Below are 18,790 nucleotides of genomic sequence, written 5' to 3' on the forward strand. Positions count from 1 at the left end.
TGTTTATGCTGTAAGGGTAGTTTACTGTACAATCCATAATGTGTTCTTTATCTTAATATCAACATTTTTGTTTTTGTGTATTCCCTTTAACCTCCCTTATTTGCTTTCTTTCTTTATGTTTCTTTTGTTTTCAGAAGGACTGTAAACAATGAGGAAAGGCTATACAGAATGAGTCTCAAAAAACTAGTTGTGATAATCTTTAGGACACTCATGAAACCCACAAAACTGAATTAAAAATAGAGATGGTAGTGTTAATATCTGGATTAGATTTGAGGCCCAAATTCAACACTGCCAAAAATCTCATGAACTCTGCTGACATTGTGAAAATGTCCTTGGGAGAGTTCTGCTATCTGGAATGCTACAAATGTCATACCATCTATTGTTCTCATGAGATTTCTACCATTTGGGGCTGAGATCGTGCATAAATGGTTGCTCTCATTAGTCTGGCATGACCATCTCCAAACTTAGACAAAAATGACTCTTCCTTGTTCCTCACAAGAGGCTCCAGGAACCTCTTTTTGCTTTGTATTTGTACTAGGACTCCTAGGCACTATAGCAGTACAAATAATAACAGATTTTGGAGATTCAGGATCAGGAATTCTAATCCAGTCTTCCTGTCCCCAACTTCATTCTCTTCTGAACACAACTAAAATCAAGGCATAGGACTGTTTTCCTGCCAATAGGGGGGGAAAAAAACAATATGGAGTTTTAGGGTCTGATCCAAAATCTCCTAAAGTCACCCTTTTTACTTCAGTGGGTTTTGGATTGGGCTCATATTTTGCTTTTTGCATAGAGTGTTTTTTTTTTAAACTAATACTTACATTCGTCTGGCATCTCTGACGTGAGTATTACTTCAGCCAGAGGAATGATTTAGGTAATTATTTTCTTTGAGAAGATATCAAATAAAGAGATGCATGTTAGCATAGCATATCAACATTTATGTGTAACATACTGAGATCCTCTGAATCTTATAACTATACAAAGATATGCATACAAAACAAATAATATTTGTTCTTTTTTCCATATATAGTATATATTTTTTGCCTACTATGTGGTTTTTATCAGTGTTAATGGGCTTGTTTCTGGCCTTTGATTTGAATAGATGGTTGCATCAGTTTTCTTAAAGTTAAGAATGCAGTAGCAGATTGACTTACACATTAGAGTCTTTCTTTATATTTACCTTTAGATGTATCTGCCCAGGAATTGTATTTGCCTCTCTTCTGGTTGGTGTTAATTAGAAAAAAAATTGATAAAGGCATGGCTCTTGTATACCAAATAGGAAGAGCTAGGAGATGCTTATCAGATTTCCTCATGTCTCTTCAAAGCTATAACATTCAAGATTTAGGCAAATTAGAAGAGGTAAACTAAAATAAGCCTAATAAAATAATCTTGCAGTGAAAAGTATTAGAGGATCTATTTCCTCTCATTGGCTTCAGTGCATGTAGGATTAAGCCCTGAATATAGAAATTGTTTGGAACATGTGCTTACAAGTGTGTTCTCTATTAAAAGAGGTTAAATACCAACTGTATGTTAGTAAAAAAAAAAAAAAAAAAATCTTCCAGTTTCTATGGGAAGAGGATTACAGTTAAATGGAAAAAAATATGCCTTTTTTCCTATTATCTCCCTGGTAATTTGTAAACCTGATATAGATTTATTGATTTTTTTTTTCCAGAAAAGAGTATAACTTTTCTTTAACTACATGCTGGCTTTGTGAGAGAATGGTATTATGACTAGCAGGCATAACCATAATATTTAATTTAAGTGGTCAAAAAGTGGGGGGAAGGGTAGATCCTCTCCTTTTTAAAAGGCCCTGGTCTTCTGTGGTCAGTATTTGTACAGTAAGAGAATTCTAGTACTTAGTCTTAGGTATGTTCCTATAGAACAGTGTTCTGCTGCTAGCAATTGTTTTCCTTTAGTATTTGCCAATTAAGCTAGTTTGTGAAAATATACAATTTTGATAAGGAATGGAAGGATGAGTACAGGAACCATTATAAACTGGGAGTTAGGAGAACATTAAGTGGATAGCAGGAGAGGCAGAGTAATGTGTAACTCAGGGATCGGCAACCATTGGCACGCGGCCCGCCAGGGTAAGCCTCCTGGCAGGCTGGGCCGGTTTGTTTACCTGCTGCGTCCGCAGGTTTGGCCAATCGCGGCTCCCAGTGGCCGTGGTTCGCCGCTCCAGGCCAATGGGGGCAGCGGGAAGCGGTGGCCAGCACATCCCTACCCATGAAAGCTTTATGCCCAAATAAATCTGTTAGTCTTTAATGTGCCACCAGACTCCTTGTTGCTTTTGTAGATACAGACTAACACGGCTACCCCTGATACTTTTTCCCAGACCTGAAGAAGAGCTCTGTGTAGCTTGAAAGCTTGTCTCTATCACCAACAGAAGTTAGTCTAATAAAAGACATTACCTCACCCACCTTGTGTCTCTATTACAGTAATGCGTCAGTCCAGTGACAAGTATCGGAAGAAGTATAGAGCAGTGCTTATGAAATCATGTTTCATCTACATCCTGAGTTGTTATAAGAAGACTTGCTCCAGGAGAAACTAGCCAGAAAAATTTCCCCAGGGAGAAGATCTATAGTACTTTTGTGCACAAACTGTATTTTTACATGAGTTTAATCTGTCTCATCCTGTGCTCTTTTAAGACATTTTTCTCAAAGATGACTTAGCTAGACTCAGTATGACTTAGGAAGGCACCAGTTCATCATTCCCAGTCCATTTAGACTTGAGTTCTTCAGAGGCAAAGTGCTTTTGGTGTTATTTCAGATAAACTTTAAAAAAATGAAGGAAGAAAGAAATAAAAGAAGCTTTACATATAGTTAATGTACATGTGAGGCAAAGTAGAAGTATCTCATGTTTTGGGAGAACAACATTTTAGAAAACTGTACTATACTGTGAGACACTGACAGAAAAAATAGGCCAGGATACCTTTGCCATTAGGAAAGCAGGAAATATTTTAAGTACTCAAAATATAGAGTATTTTATTTGGATTTTAAGAGGTACAAATTAATTTTTTTTTCTTTTTCCTTAGTTTCTCTGATTCATTTGATGTGTATGGCGTACAGTCTGTATTTTCTCTCCTAGAACTTGGTGGGTACCTGTAGCAATAGCACCTCAAACGATGTCAGTTCCCACACTGCGGGTTAGGGCTGAGTGTGATGAGTACTTGGATGAGACTCTTCCAAGGAAAAAACACAGGATGCTTCAAGAGCTAGTGTTGATAATTTAGGCCCTAATGGTACAGTGAGCTATGTGCAGGCAAAGTTCATTGCATATGTTCAAGAGTATAATCCTAGAAGATTATACTCTTACAATATGTCTACACTGCAGCTGGGAGCTTGTTTCCTAGTGAGAGTTGACAGACATGCGCTAGATCTGCTTGATCTAGCGCACAAAAAATAACAGTGTACCCAAGGACAGTACAGATAGTAGCTCAGGCTAGCAGCCTGAATACAAATCTGCCTGGAGGCCCTTGGTACATATTCGGGCAGCTAACCTGAGCCTCTTCCCATACTATGGCCAGCTACACTGCTAATGTTAGCGCAGTTAGCGTGTGTCTGTCCACTTGCGCTGGGAAGCACACTCCTAGCTGCAGTGTAGATGTACTCTTAGTCAGTACTAATTGTATACCTGGTTTTAGGATACACTGTGTTGGTGGAAAGCCTGTCTTTCTGATAAAATATAAAGCCATTCTCTTGACTGTTTGAGATTAAAACTTCCATGGCACTTTTTGCAAGATAAGGAGTGTTTATTCCAGTGTCCTACCCAAATTGTAATTTGAGTAACTTCATTTTGCCCACCTAAATTCCTTCTGCAGTTTCAGTTGTATAAGGTATTCTCCACTTTCGTATCTGCTCATTTTTGTTGTTGTCTTTTCGATACTTCACATTTAATATGCCAGTTGAAAGGAGAACCCAACATTATTTGAGTTTCCCTCTGTTCCTCTAGCAGCAGCCAAAGATCTTCTCGTTTGTTGTCATCTTTTCTTTTTAAAGGCAACTGGATATCTCAAATGGTCAATAATGTGATCCAGAACCTTTCAAAACCAGCCTAGTTGTCTAGGATTTGACAATTGTTATCATTTTGATGGTTGTTTGGAGGTCTGCATGAAATGTGTTGGTTGCCTCAGCACTGTTTGTAGTAAATTCAAGGGTATGGCTATGCAGCAAAGAAAAACCCGCGGCTGTCCTGTGCCAGCCGACTTGGGCTTGTGGGACTCAGGCTGTGGGGCTGTTTCATTCCTGTGTAGACTTATGGGCTCGGGCTGCAGCCTGGGCTCTGGAATTGTCCCATCTCGCAGAAGCCCAGGCTCCAACGCGACCTTGTGAGCCTGAGTCAGCTGGCACAGGCCAGCCATGGGTGCTTTGAAGACATACCTCAATTAACATTCTCAGTTGAAAGGCCAGTAATAAAGGCACATAGAAACTGAGGTAACCTCTTACCCAGAGAGGTGGTCCTGCCTGCCCCTGGCTGGGAGATATTGGTAAGGGAGTGTGGAGAAACTTGATTTGCTACTGCCATTGCAGCGTTTGTTCTGTGGGTGGAGAACCAAAACTGCAAGAACACTAAGATCACTTTTAAAATGTTTTCCAGTCTTTGTATTTGAGGACTTACCTTCAGCCTTTTAAGAGTCATTGAACAACTAGTAGCATTCCCTCTGTTTGTTTTTCCATAGTGGGTCTGAAGTTGATTATTTATAATCTGAGATAGATTGATTATTCATATCCTGGTATGTGAAGATCCAGAACTTGTTCTTGTCTTTTCTCTCAAGTATATGCATGTGTTTCTGGTGTGCCGGATATAGAGACAGCAGTGAGAAAAAGCAAGAGCACAACATTACCAACCAAAAGGGTTAAAAAATCATGAGTTTGGTTAAAAATTGTGTTTTTAAACATAAATAATGGATTATTTTTATTTGCCTTCTGGTTTTTGAGTCTTAAAGGATTATATTTTCAAGCTTTTCTTTGCAACCATGAGGGCTAGAAAGACGCTTATTTGTTTTTAAATTAAAGTTGAGATTTTTCCCATAATCACTTGACTCCAGGAGCTTGGGTTTAAACAAAACACTAAATAACATGGAACTCATGCTCGTAATCACAACAGTTGACAACCCTGAGAGCAATATGGGCAGAGCTGTTTTGTAATACTTTTTCTGTATGCAGTGTTGGTATTGCTGTGCTGGTCCCAGGATATTAGAGAGAGAAGGTGGGTGAGGTAATGTCTTTTATTGGATCAGCTTCTGTTGGTGAGAGAGACAAGCTTTTGAACTTTACACAGAGCTCTTCCTCAGTTCTGGGAAATGTACTCAGAGTGTCTCAGCTAAATACAAGGTGGAACAGATTGTTTAACATAAATAGTTAACACATATTTCAATGGACCAATCAAGATGAAGAGGACTGTTAATGCCTCTCGGTCATGGGCAGGGGGAGTGGAGGGGAGGAAAGAAGGGGAATAAAATAAATTTCCTATGGTTTCAAGGATTCCAAGGAGAGCACTAATTACTGGTGAGGGTTGCCTTTTTATAGTTGAATCATGTATATTGGGAATTATGAGTGACATTTCTTTATGGGGGGAGAGAGAATCCCTGATTGTATGCTCCTATATTTCATGGATCCTCTGAAATACTACATCTGTCAAAATCCCACCCAAAATCTATTGTGTGGTCTCATATTTTGAGTGTTTGGATGGATAAGGGCCCTGTCCTGTAAAATTAATGTCGTTGAGAAATGGGAGGGAACCCAACATCCAGCCACAGGCTATGTCATCCCTTTTCCAGTTTTGTTACCCACCCTAGCCCTACAAGCACTTCTTTAGCCTTTTTACTTAGCAAATCTGTTTAGAGAATGTATTTGTGATTAGGGTCTGATCCTGTCAGGTGCTGAATGTCTCAGATGAGCACCCTCAAATCTGTTAGAGAGGGGTATTCATTGCCTTACAGGTGTGAGGCCTGATCCTTTGATGTGTTAATGGGCATTCTTAGGAGACATCAGTAGGAGCTGAGGGAACACAGAATCAGGCCCAAGCTTTGTTTGCAAGCTTTTAATACATCCAGTGCCTTTATATATTGCTAACTTTCTTTTTCACATTGTGTCAGAGGACTGTTTCTATTTCAACTTGTGTTGATTATTGTGCAAATGTATTTATTGATACTTGAAAGTTTTCACTCACCACTTTATTGTATTATATATTTTTTTATCACTGCCATTTCCAGGCATTTTTTTTTTTAAAGCCTTGCACTTAAATTACTCAGGTTCTTTTTTTACAGTTTTTTTTCTCGGCATCAGTGTGGTATGTGCTATTTATGAATAAATTATGGTACATGGTTTAACACTCATGCTATCTCTTTTCCTTTGCCTTAGGCCTGGTCTACACTACCCCCCCACTTCGGACTAAGGTATGCAAATTCAGCTATGTTAATAACGTAACTGAATTCGAAGTACCTTAGTCCGAACTTACCGCGGGTCCAGACGCGGCAGGAAGGCTCCCCCGTCGATGCCGCGTACTCCGCTCGCTGAGCTGGAGTACTGGCGTCGACGGCGAGCACTTCCGGGATCGATCCGGGGCACTTCCGGGATCGATCCCAGAACATCGATTGCCTGCTGCCGGACCCTCCGGTAAGTGTAGACGTACCCTTAAAGTAGCATCCTCACCAATTCACCTGGGCTCAGCACAAACCATGGGTAGGGAGAGCCCCCAGTTACCACAGAATAAATTATTTTTTATTAATAAATTTAACAGATGACAACTGCATTTCCATAGCATGCACCCATCATGGGGTTCTTGAAACTGGTTTATTAACCCATTGCATTATTTTTATTTAAGTGGCTCTCTAAAAATGGCATCGTAGGGTGCCTTATTTTCTCTCTCTGACTTTTTTGAGTGGGATTTTCAAATTTGGGCACAGTGACCTCCTACCTCCTTATGCTTAACTCCGTCCCACTTGTTCTTAGTTCAGACACACTGATTCCTTTCCCTGAACTGAAGAAGAACTTTGTGTAGTTCAAAAGCGTATACCTTCTACCAACAGAAGTTGGTCCAATAAAATTACCTTATCTGCCTTGTCTCTTGAAAAATCTCAGCAATCCCTATACAATTTGCTCCCTTGCAAGTTAGAAGATTATTTTTTCTAATCACAAGCTTTGCAACCTCAACCTAGGGACTGAAAGCAGAACTGCATGTATTCTGCCTCTTACTCTCCATAGTGAAGATTTGGCAGTCAGAACATCGCTGACAATTTTGCTGATGTGCAAGGTAGAGAAGAATCCAGCATGCTTTTTCCATAGCCGTATAGATACTGCAGGGCTAGCAATAGTAAGATATTTGTGTTGATCATTAAATAAATCGATATCTTGAAAATGCACAGGGAGCAGAAACGTATTTGGAGTTAAAGGTGCCATTTTACAGGTATTTTTCTGACTATTTTCCCTTATTAATATATACCTTAAAGTTTATTATATAACACTGGGGATTTCAAAGGTGCCTAAGGGAGCTCCCATGGAGAGCCAGTTCAGCATGGGTTCCTTTGAAAATCTCAGCCTAAAAGTACATCTCACATATTGTAATATGAATGATAACTATTGTATGTAAATTTCCTCCTAAATGAATGGAAATGTGTATCGGAGGGAGGATGAGAAAGCAGAACTGTAACTGATATCCCACCCAGTTCTTCACTTCAGTTGTTCTCTTGGCTCAGGGAATAATTACAAATGGTTACAAAAATATTTATCCCCATGAAACTGTATGATTGCTTAAATCCCTATGCCCATATGTCAGTATATACCCATTGAAGATTGCTTGATTTCAGCTCACAAAAATCCATTTTTTCCTGGGTTTTCTACAACAAAATGCTGAAATACACGCTGGGAGTATAATTTTATTATCTTTTTAAAAGATGTTGGCACGGCAGGTCTGAGAGATGCTGCTCAAACACTGTGACTTGTGCAATTTTGGTGAAATGCCTGTATCTTTTGTTCAATCTCTAAGATTCAACAGAGTTCCCGAAGTCTTGGCATTAGATCATGTTGGCATTAGATATCTTAAGCATAACAATGTGTGGGTCTCCATTTATAAAAATATTCCTTAATAAGTATGATAAGATTTCATTTTGAGATCTGTGGCACAGGACCAGAAATGTTGTTGTCTGCTGGAGACTTGGCAGATTTCTCTAGCTGGTGAATATGAGGAAATCTGAGATGCCTTTTTGTGAATATTTAGCTTATCATATATATGTGGCAATGCTGCAAAAAGTGTGTGGAATCCTGAAATTACATGCTAATTTTTGGCGAGGTTTTGTTACAACTACCTCTATTTCCCTCATAGCTTTGGAGCTTCTGGACTTCACAGTGCTCTGTCTTTCTTTTTTTTTTGACTCTTGTATTGAATTGAGATATATTAGATCAGTTTTTTATTTTGAAGGGGGGGCAAAAAAGGGTCTTGGGAGTAGTTTGCCTTCCTGCCAATCTCATTGGGTCGGTGAATTAATTTTTTACCTCTATCGGTTCCATTAGTAGGCTCACTTATATATAATTGCTCTGCTGTATGCTATTAAGATTGTTTTACTGTTCCCCTCACCTTAGCATTGGACCTCCGAAAAGTACATTTTTCTGAGAGGATAATTAATGATCCTGCAACGAGTAGTTTTATTGCTATATACAAATTATTTACTGGTTTAGGGGATGAGGGATACAATCTTAAAATTATATATTTATGTTTACCTCTTGGGAAATATAAAAGGCTGTGTAACTAAATATTCTTTGCCTACACAGCACTGAATTTCTGGAGAGATCAGAATATGATCTTAAAAATTGTTACATTCCAGTTCTGATTTGTAGTGTTTAGCTAAATTAAATGGGTTGTAAGATACAATTCGTCATACCATACAGTACAGCAGTTGCAATTGTTTGCAATTTAAAACCATGTACATCAGAAAAAGTGTAATAGAGTTTGATAATATGCAGCTTGTTTTTCTTACCAAGTAAACTGCATTTCTGTTCCTGTGGGAGTGTTTTTGCCTTTCTTCTATCCCCTTCCCCCAAATTACCTTGGCCACTGCACATATGGAAATCTCAACAAGACTCATTGCATCATGACAATTTTCCACATGACCATAGTTTGTAAATCCCTCTCAAAATGTTCCTTTTCTGTCAAACCTCATACTCAGCTGGCAGTAGCAGTCCTGACGAATGGTGTTTGCATTGCATTTCTGAAGTAATTGATCCCGCAGTTTTGCTCTCTGAGCAATAATGTAGAGAGAGAGATTCAGTATGTTGTTTTTTTACATACTGCCTAAAGGAAAGTTTGCACCGATTTCTATTGTTCGGGGGAATTGGTTTTTCGTGGTCCCTCCCCTGATCATTTCAGCTTTTATTTGACAGATATGCCTCATTAAACCGACATGTAAATGAACTGTACCCTTATCGAGATTACTTTCTAACAGCAGTCATGGAGCCTCTTTAAAATATTGTGTAATCCTTAATTGGGGCTGAAGCTTTGGTTAAAAAGCAGAGAAGGCTTTTTTGCCCATAGATAATATTGATTTCCATTGAAGCAAACAGATTATCTTAATTTTTTTATGTGAAAAGTGCTAGAATTCACTAAAAAAGGTTAAAATTGAAGTGAGTAATCTTCAGTGCATAATGCAATTGATAATTTTAGCTCTTTGCGTAGGAGCTGTTATGACTTGAACAGCCGGCTCTAGCCTTCATTAGAGAAGAAGCAGGCAGTTTTGAGACAGGTGGAGCTGGATCAAGCTGTGAAAGTGATTTGCTTGAAGCTGGTCATTAGTGTTAGAAATCTGGTCCTATTTATTGCATCCTTAACCCTACCATGATTATTACCATGATTATTTACTTTTTGTCTTTTTCCAGGTTGATGATGATCTGTAAAACTGTCTAAAGGAAGAGCATGGAGATTGGCATTCTGAACTGTTAGTGGGGACATGGGACTCATGTTGTCATTGATCATTTGTGTGGATTTAACCATTGAAGAGCAACAGAAGCAGCTAGAAAGACATCGAGAATTAAAGCTGCTTTGAAGGTACATGGCTTGTTTGTTACAGTTGTTAATCTGCAGCTATAATTATGTTTGTATTTGTGAATATTTTCTGTGTATAGATACACTATACATACAATGTACACCTAAAGACTCTGTGTGTGTGTGTGTGTGTGTGTGTGTGTGTGTGTGTGTGTGTGTGTGAAAATTTCAGTGAATTTGAGTTACACATGTAAGTGCACAACAGCCAAAAATTAACCAGCAACGTTATGTTTTTACAGTCAAAAATTGGGCCTTATTGGCAGCAATACATTTCTTTGAGAAATTTATTGAATGGACTGTACTGTATGTGGATTGTAAACTTATAGCCCCTGTCCCAGTATTCATAAACACACAGGTATGAAACTCACAGTTCAGAAAATCTAATTCTGCTAAATCTCCACAATCTGTTGCAAATTGAGATGGAACAGTAACCTATCTTTATGTAGGAACCTCTTCAACATTGTTTACTTAAAATGCCAAAAACAGATAGTAGAATTCTAAATCCAAATGACTGATGTTTTAAAATCTTTTGTATTTCCATTCAAAATAACAGACAGAAAAAAAGTGCTGAATGTTTATTACAAGCTGTAAAAGAAACGTGGCAAAAGATAGTTTTGTCTAATAGCCATTGTTACACTGTTGGGAAAGGGCAAGCAATTGCACTGAAATCTGTTTCTGAAATAGCTCCCCTTTTCCACTACAGTTGTTTTTCTTTCAGACACATCTTAAAACAAGAAAAAAAGAAAGGCGGGGGGGGGGGAAAGCTAAATTATTCATGAGACTCATTTGACAATTGATCAGTGGGGGAGGTGTCGGGAGGGTGTTTTGTGGGTAGAAAAAGGAAAAATAATAATAGGCTTTAACTTTGAAAAGCCTTTTAGAGCTTCTGTACAACAGTTCATTGTGAGCTGAGAGTAATGCAGTGCAGTTAAGATATCTTCATTAGAGCTACCTGCCAAGGGCTTCCAGTAGGATTTCCATAGTGCTGGAGCGTGACATGGGGTTTGGGAAGAGGCTTATGATTTTAATAATGGAGCTGTCAGTTTGATGTCTGGAGATGTTGACCCTGAAAGCTTTATTGCCAAATTTAGATTTCATATTTATATTGAATTATTACCTCTTCAACTGAATTTAATTTTTTGTGTGCCTGTAATGAATGTATTGGCTCTTTCTGTACACCAGGCAATAGCTGAGTGATAGAAATCTGCAGTAGTCCTCCCCTTGGCGGTGTTTTATTTGTGTATGTGTGTATGTATGTATTATGAGAGAGATGCTAGAGGAGGGGAGCACTGACATGTCTATGACCCGGAAGTGTAAATGGGACATCTATTTGATCCATCTGACTTATTTTGGAAAAAAAAAAAAAAATTCTTTTCCATCCCGGTCTTCACCTCTGCAGCAACTCCTTGGCTGTGGCAGGAGAGCAAGGGGTGAGGGCTTACCGTACCTTAACTGTGGTTTACATTCTCTACCACTAAGCGTGTTTGAAACCAAGTTGTTTTATTTATCATATCTCAACTCCACTCTTCCCCAGTGTCGATTCAATATATTTGTTTTTCTGCTGGAGTGTATTGCCCTGCATGCCTGAGTTTGTTATTGTGGTTTGTTTATCAAAGGAAATGATAAACTTCTGTTCTCAAATGAGTGAAAATTTCACCTCCCTCTCCCATTTTTTTTTTTTTTTTTTTTTGATGTCTCGACCGTCCAGGTCACCAAATCTTGTTTTAATTTCTGTCTGGGAGAATGTCTGAGCAAGGTAAATTGAACCAGGAGACAGTGGAGGAAGCTGCCAAAGAGCAGGAGTCTGCCATCTCTGATGCGACCCCAGAGAACTGCATCATTAATAAAACGGAAAGCTTGGAAGCAGAGGAAAAGGAGGAGAAGCTGAGTGATGCCAAGACGGACCTCCAGGTAAGGGGAAGAAGGACCTTGGATGGCTATGTCACTGTGTTATCATTACATTGCCATTTCCACTGTCTTTTGTTTGGCTAGATTTTTTTCTATTCTCTTCTCCTCATGCTTCTTTCTTTCTTTCTTTTTCTTGTTACTTAATTTTATTGTTGTTATATTATTGGTAGTATTTTTTTATTGCTAAGGAGCCCATTGCTGGGTACCCATTATAAAATACAGTAAAATATTTGTCTGACAGTTTTCCCTCTTGGGATATTTAGGACATTATCTTGATCTGATGGACTCACAGAATTCATAGAGACTGATGTATTTCTTAGTTCTACAGTGAGTTTCATTTTAAAAATAACAATTATTACCAACAAAAAGCGGTGACTCTCTTATTATGCAAAACTAAAGAAAGATCATTAAACACTTGAGTCTTTACCAGATTAATATTTTTTTTACTTAAAAGGATATTAAAAGAAAGAGGGACTGCAATTTATGGGACTACTGGCAAGCTCAAAAGGGGAAGGAATTTGGAGAGGGAGAGAGGCTTACTTCAGTATTGTCTTTTTATCATGTTCTTTATTTAAGCATAACATTGCAAAGCATCAAGTTTGCATCTTGTTTATACCGATCAGATTAATGCATACAACAGAGGCAATTCTTGGCTCCTCACTTTTTCGGAGTTGCATTAGGATGTTGTTACTTTGCAATCAGCAAATGATAAAGGATTGCTTCGAGAAGGATTTAATGTATGCTGATATTCCTACTGTGTGCATTTTCCACTAACGTGACAATTATTTGTTACACACAGAAACGAGGTGTAAACCAGAACCAGCAGAAAAAGAGATCCAAGGTAAGGTTTCACATTGCATGCTGAGCTGAAAAGGTGATAAAAAGTTCCATTCAGGTGGCTGTTTTCATATACAACAATGAGCTTTTATCTTCAGTTTTTCTTCATAATCATGTGGCACAAAAGCAGAGGAGTTTCACAAGATATTAAGTGTCAATCTCCCCTTTATTTAACAATCATACGTTGGTTACTGGGCTTGCCATGTACTTGTATGTGTGATCCGTGTTTCATTTTTCTTTTGTAATTAATGTTTTGTTTGTATTTTATTTAAGTGGAGTAATCCCGTTTCCGAAGCTGTAGGGATTAAAAAGATTGAGTAGGAGGAAGGCAGCTAGTTAGTGTGAAATCTGCTAGCTCACTCGCTGTTCTTTTTTTTTTTTAATAACATTTTCCAAGGGTAGGTCAATACAACTTTTAAAATTTGTCACTGTTCAGCTCTATTGCTGTTGGTTACAGGAAATAGAGTTGTTGCTTTGACTACGTTACCAGATTATTTTTGTTTTTTGCTTTTATGATTTTCAGTTGAAGTGAAGTGTAGCAAAAGCGTTTAAAAGCCAAACCCATGTGTCAAATGACTTGCTGGACAGAATCTGCTGTAGTTTTGCTGGACAAGTACCTGACTATTTGAAATTCATTGGGATGATTGGCACACTTGCAAATTTGGGGTCAGCAGTAGTTTCCTTTGTTTTGTTTTCTTTCTATCTTATTCAGTCAGGAGCTAAGGGGAAACTGGTCCGGAGTCTTGCTGTGTGCGAAGAATCATCCCCTCGATTGGGAGCAGAAGGTCTTCACGATAATCAGGTACATCTGAAATCATGGCCGTTAGCTGCATGGTTGACTTCCACTTTCACTTGCATGATCATGTTACTTAATTGGGCTTTTAACAATATTTTTGGGGAAAGCAAAAAAAAAAAAAATTTACATCAGACAATGCACACGATTTTATGAAGTTATCTGGCTTAGCGTGTACTTTGTTTTGAAATATTGAAGTAGTCTTACAGTATGTCACAGGGTGTTATTTGCTTTTTTTTCCAGACCCCCTGAAAATTTCAACAAATGGAAAAGAATTCAAAAGAATTCAGATTAAAATTAAAAATAAATAAATAAAAGATAGAATTGTTCTTTTCTCTAAGGCTATCTCTTTTGAGGCTACACCAGATACAGTTCTAAATACACTCTGGTTTCTAGTTCAGCTGAGATCCATTATGTATCAGTTCCCCAGTATGCACTTCATAATACTACACAGATCTTTGACTCTCTATAAATACATTGGCAGAGAAGAGAGGGTGCATTATACTGAGTAGGGTTCCATTTTGTATTCCATTTATTCCAAAGAAACACCTTTTGGACCAAAACATCTTGGCAATTCGATCCAGCAGATTCAGATTCTGGAAAACAGTTCTAGGCTCACTTGCAAAAAAACAAAAAAAACCCAAAACCAAAAACACCCAAAACTGTCACAATCATTTTCACTTGACCAGGCAAACAAGATTTTTTTTAAATAATAATAAAAAAACCCCTTAAAAGCTGCCAGCATTGGTACTTGAAGATTCAGTTGTTTTATTGGCAAATGAGATTAGCCATAGAGAGAAAGAGATTGAGAAAATGACTTTTGTGAGCTCAGAACAAAACAAACAATCACTTTTAAGTGTACTTTCTTTGACTTTCCTCTATTGACTTGAAATGAAACAAATTGAACTCTCCCCTTAGGCTCATAAGTGTGGAGAGGATTTTTATTTATTTATTTATTCATTCATTCATTCATTTATATTTGTTTTTTGAAAGACCAAAAACCAGATCTTGTTTAGCAGCTGAACTTCTCCAAGTGTTCACTGCTTTACAATGATGATTATGCAGTAGGGAAATTGACAGGTTATTTTATAGTTGTAGGTATATATTTAAAAAAAATATGCTTTTAGCTTAACTTGCATTATTCAAAAATGTGTGGCTTTTGTTCTGCATTTTATTTGTGTTTTCTATTGTTTAATGGAGAATGAAAAGGAGAATGATATAAATATAAGAGATTGTATTAAACATCGCATGGTAGTTGATAATGTACTGCAGAGGACATGTGTTTAACTCCATAGAGGCAGGCAGGTTTGGGGATAAAATACTTCTCCCAAACCGCACCCTGATGCCAGACAGAGGAGGGGTCACTTGCACACATCCTCTGGTCCTACCCCGGTCTGACTAGTTACTGGGAAGAATTCTTTGACTATACTGAAAAGATCACAGGAGTTAAAGTGCCCCTGGACTCCCAACGTCTGTCTCATGTAAAGACAATTGGTTCTGAATACTCAAGTAGAGAGAAACTATGCTTTGCTCTTATATTGGCCTTTTGCTTACTAATGCAGATTAGCTTTGCAATAGAAAGCTAGACCTGCACTCTCCTCCTTGGACTGGCTGAAGGATACTGGAAATGTTGTGCCATTTGAAATGGTTTACTTTTACTTTAAAGGAGAAAGAAGCATATTTTGAGTTTATTTTGAATTACTTTTTTATAAGTTTATCTTAGCGGTTTACAAAGCACAGGGTTTTGATTACCAGAGAATGTACGGTACATTGCCAGAACTACAGAGTATGGATTGTACTGCAACCCTGATGTTTGTATTGATATTTGAAAATTTGCCTTCATTTTCCTGTGTAGGAAAAATCTTGTTACCTGTATTACTTGATCTTGAACGCTTACCTGATGATTCACTATGTCCTTACTTAAAAGGAATGTTGCCTCTAATGTTATACTATTGACTTATCAGTGTATTATTGCAACTTGAACATTTCTTTTGTTATTCACTATACTTACCTTGTATCAATGTACTTATTAACGTTGTATTTTACTATTGAGAAAAATCAATAAAAATAAATATAACAAAAAAATAATAGATTGCTTTCACGACTCTACAGCCCTTTTGTGTGTTTCTTCAAGAGCAACCAAATATTATACGCAGAATCGTATATGTGTAACACAAAGTAGATACTGTATGTTTACATGTGTGTTTATGCTACATGTAAAGTCTGTCATTTTTCTCTTCTTGTCAAAATAGGTGCATCTTAATAGCCATTTTAATAGTTCAGGATTAAAGGGCGGAGGATGCCAGTTCCATACTTTTCCTCTGTTTTGAAGAACTAATGACAGAATCACCCAGCATTAGATAGCCCAGGGAATCTGAAATTGTTCTGAAGGATCTTGTGGCACTGATTCATACAAAGTCCTGTCATCAGAACAAAACATTTACCTGCAGATTTTCCTCAGCAAGTGAAAGGAAAACATACTTTAGTCCATTAAGTGCAACTTAGCAGTTAGCGGACATTCTCCTGCATATCCTTATTTCATATGGTTGAGAGTTCCCATTCTCTTTCTATATTCAGTGCAGCATTCTGCTAACATTTCTGCCTTATGGTAACAAAAATAGAGATTGAGAAAATACACCCCGGTTAATATTTTTTTGCACAGGGCTTTGCTTCCATTTTTACAGTGCTTTGCATCTCAAGTCTTCTGTACCACATTTCAGCTTCATGAAAAGAATAAGACACCGATTCAGCAGAGGCAATTTTGACTTCCTGTCTTACTGTGACACCAATAGCTAGTTTTGCTAGGATTTTTGTCTTACGCTTGTTTTGGTGTCTGATTTTTAGTGGTTCTTTTTAATAACTCTAAGATTTGTAATAGTTATTGCAGGCATGATTTGAGTTACTAATGTTCTGCTTATGAAAAAATACCCTTTAGGTTAAAATATTGTAATGAGATTTGTTTTTCTGTACATCAGCAATCTATGAAAATTGATGATAGAAGGGAATTTGCTAGCAATCAGGCTATTTTTTAATACTTGTTAATTTGGACGTCATCAATGATGCAGCCGTAGCTTACCAATTATGTAGGCCCCCAATGTGTTAAAGGCACTTTTAATACTGCTGATTTTGCCACAGTTTGATGCAAGCATGTATTTTTACAAAACTTAAATATCTGATTTTGTTCAGTCATTTTTCTTCAAAACAGTGTGAATACTTAGCCATACTTTCTTTTCCTTCTTGTAGTCAGATTCCATTCTTTTGAAGTTTATCACAGCACTGTTTATGTATTTCATCAAATATCAACTAGTTTTTTACTGTTGTCTAAAAAATCCAGTGTACGTGGAGAATAATGATTTCTCAAAAGCAAAACAAAAAAGGCCAAACACCATGAATTCCCAGTTTTCTAACAAGTGCAGCTTCAAAGGAATTCGCAATCTTTGAAATGTCAAAATCTTTAGGACATGGATTTCTGATGCACTGAAGAAATTCAGTTAGCACACCCACTGTACTGAAAACTGCAGTACTCATTTTTTTTTTTTTTTAACCTTTCGCTAAGGGCCATGTTTCCAGATGTTTTTTTAAGTGATAAATCTGATTTCCGCAATGCATATTATCACTTATTGGCGTTCTCTTATTCTCAGGGCCTGAAAAGTGAGTTTAACTTATATAGCACCATATGTGTGCATAACACTTTATAAGAATTTGCACAAAAAAATTCTGTGGAAATTTTGATCTTTATCTAGCATTTGCAATATCTCTCTAGATATAGAATGGTTTATTGGAAGAAGAACATATATAAGAATGTACTTTCAGTGTTATAATTATTGAGAGAAAAATTTAATTACTGAAAGTGGAGAATAATGTACCTTTAATATTTATAAACTCAGAGGTCTTAGTTTGCAAATATTAAGGAAGAAATTCTGACTTCAGTGGGAGCAGCACACACACACATCTGAGGGCAGAATTTGGGCCAAAGAATGCATTATTCTCCCAATAAGATTTAATTTTACCCAATAGGAAAAAATTTGTATCTGGCTTCAATTTTTCTAGCTGTGCACTCCCTAATGCAAATCTCTTCAGATTGGAATCCATGTAAATTTTACTGAATCTGGCCCTAAATTATTATATTTTTTTCAACAGGAATCAATACAACTACAGCTTTCGAGTTTCCCCAGTCTACAAGAAGAAGATAAATCTAGTAAAGATGACTCTGAGAAAGAAAAAGAGAAGGATAAAAACAAAGAAAAAGATAAAAACTGTGAAAAATCCAAGATCAGAATGTTATCGAAAGGTGAACTTCAAAATATTTGAATCCTTTTTCAATTATTTATTATGGTCACATCTAGAAATTCTTGGACATGCATATGAATGTATATATCTGGGGGCACATGTGTATTATACCGGTGTGCATATGTGAACTAACTCTCTCTCTCTCTCTCTCTCTCTCTCTTATATATTTCTGTCTGTCTTATAAATACACATACAGTAGGAATGCATTTATCCAAAAGAGGGAATATTGAATGTGAAATTTGTATGGATTATAAAAAGGGAGTTTTTCATATAAATGATGGGGTTTTGAGATATATAGATATATATATTACAGTTGTATTCTGAGTAGAACCCCTAACAGAGGATAGCAGAGTTTTTGTATGAGAGGTGTTTGTTCAGTGTGTGTGTGTGTGTGTGTGTGTGTGTGTGTGTGTATGTATAATGTTTGTATATATGTATGTGATTATAATAATATTTACATAAAATAGTCTATGAAAGAGTACAACTCTTTCCTGTTAATCATAGTATACTGTACAACTTGTTAGCAGTGACACAAAACACTTAGTCTTATATATTGCTTTCAGCCCACAGATAAATCTCTCATTAACATTATTGGGAAATCCACACGTGTCCCTTAACCTTAACTCATGGTCCGTGTACTGTAATACACTAGTGAATTATCCATCACATATTATAATTATGCCTTACTACAGCAGGTATGCATAGAGTGACTCTAACTATAATTATTTTTATACCTATAATTATACTATGTTACAAAACGGCACTGTGGTCTCTTAAGGATAAGCAATGCCTACTCAGGGGCACATCCTCAGCTGGTATGAATTGTCATAGCTCCATTGACTTTACTGAAGCTGGTGATTCAGACCAGCTGAGGATCTGCCCTTACTGTTGAGTAAGACACAATAACCTATGCCGTAAATTAATTCC

General features: G+C 37.2%; 1 protein-coding gene across 5 annotated transcripts in view; it reads left to right on the forward strand.

The window, feature by feature from the left end:
• Positions 1–18,790, forward strand: part of LOC112112032 (cAMP-regulated phosphoprotein 21) — a 265,123-nt gene that overhangs the window by 107,655 nt on the left and 138,678 nt on the right. For all 5 annotated transcript variants that reach the window (XM_026663466.2, XM_026663467.1, XM_026663465.2 and 2 more), the window contains exons 2-6: positions 9,870–10,038; positions 11,744–11,946; positions 12,743–12,784; positions 13,493–13,582; positions 17,714–17,864. In XM_026663466.2, the coding sequence (XP_026519251.1) occupies positions 11,779–11,946; positions 12,743–12,784; positions 13,493–13,582; positions 17,714–17,864 (451 nt within the window). In that variant the 5' untranslated portion in view covers positions 9,870–10,038; positions 11,744–11,778. The remainder of the gene's footprint in view (positions 1–9,869; positions 10,039–11,743; positions 11,947–12,742; positions 12,785–13,492; positions 13,583–17,713; positions 17,865–18,790) is intronic.

Source organism: Terrapene carolina, unplaced genomic scaffold, assembly GCF_002925995.2.
Source record: "Terrapene carolina triunguis isolate 2854851 unplaced genomic scaffold, T_m_triunguis-2.0 Scaffold33715, whole genome shotgun sequence".
Taxonomy (NCBI): Eukaryota; Metazoa; Chordata; order Testudines; family Emydidae; genus Terrapene; species Terrapene triunguis.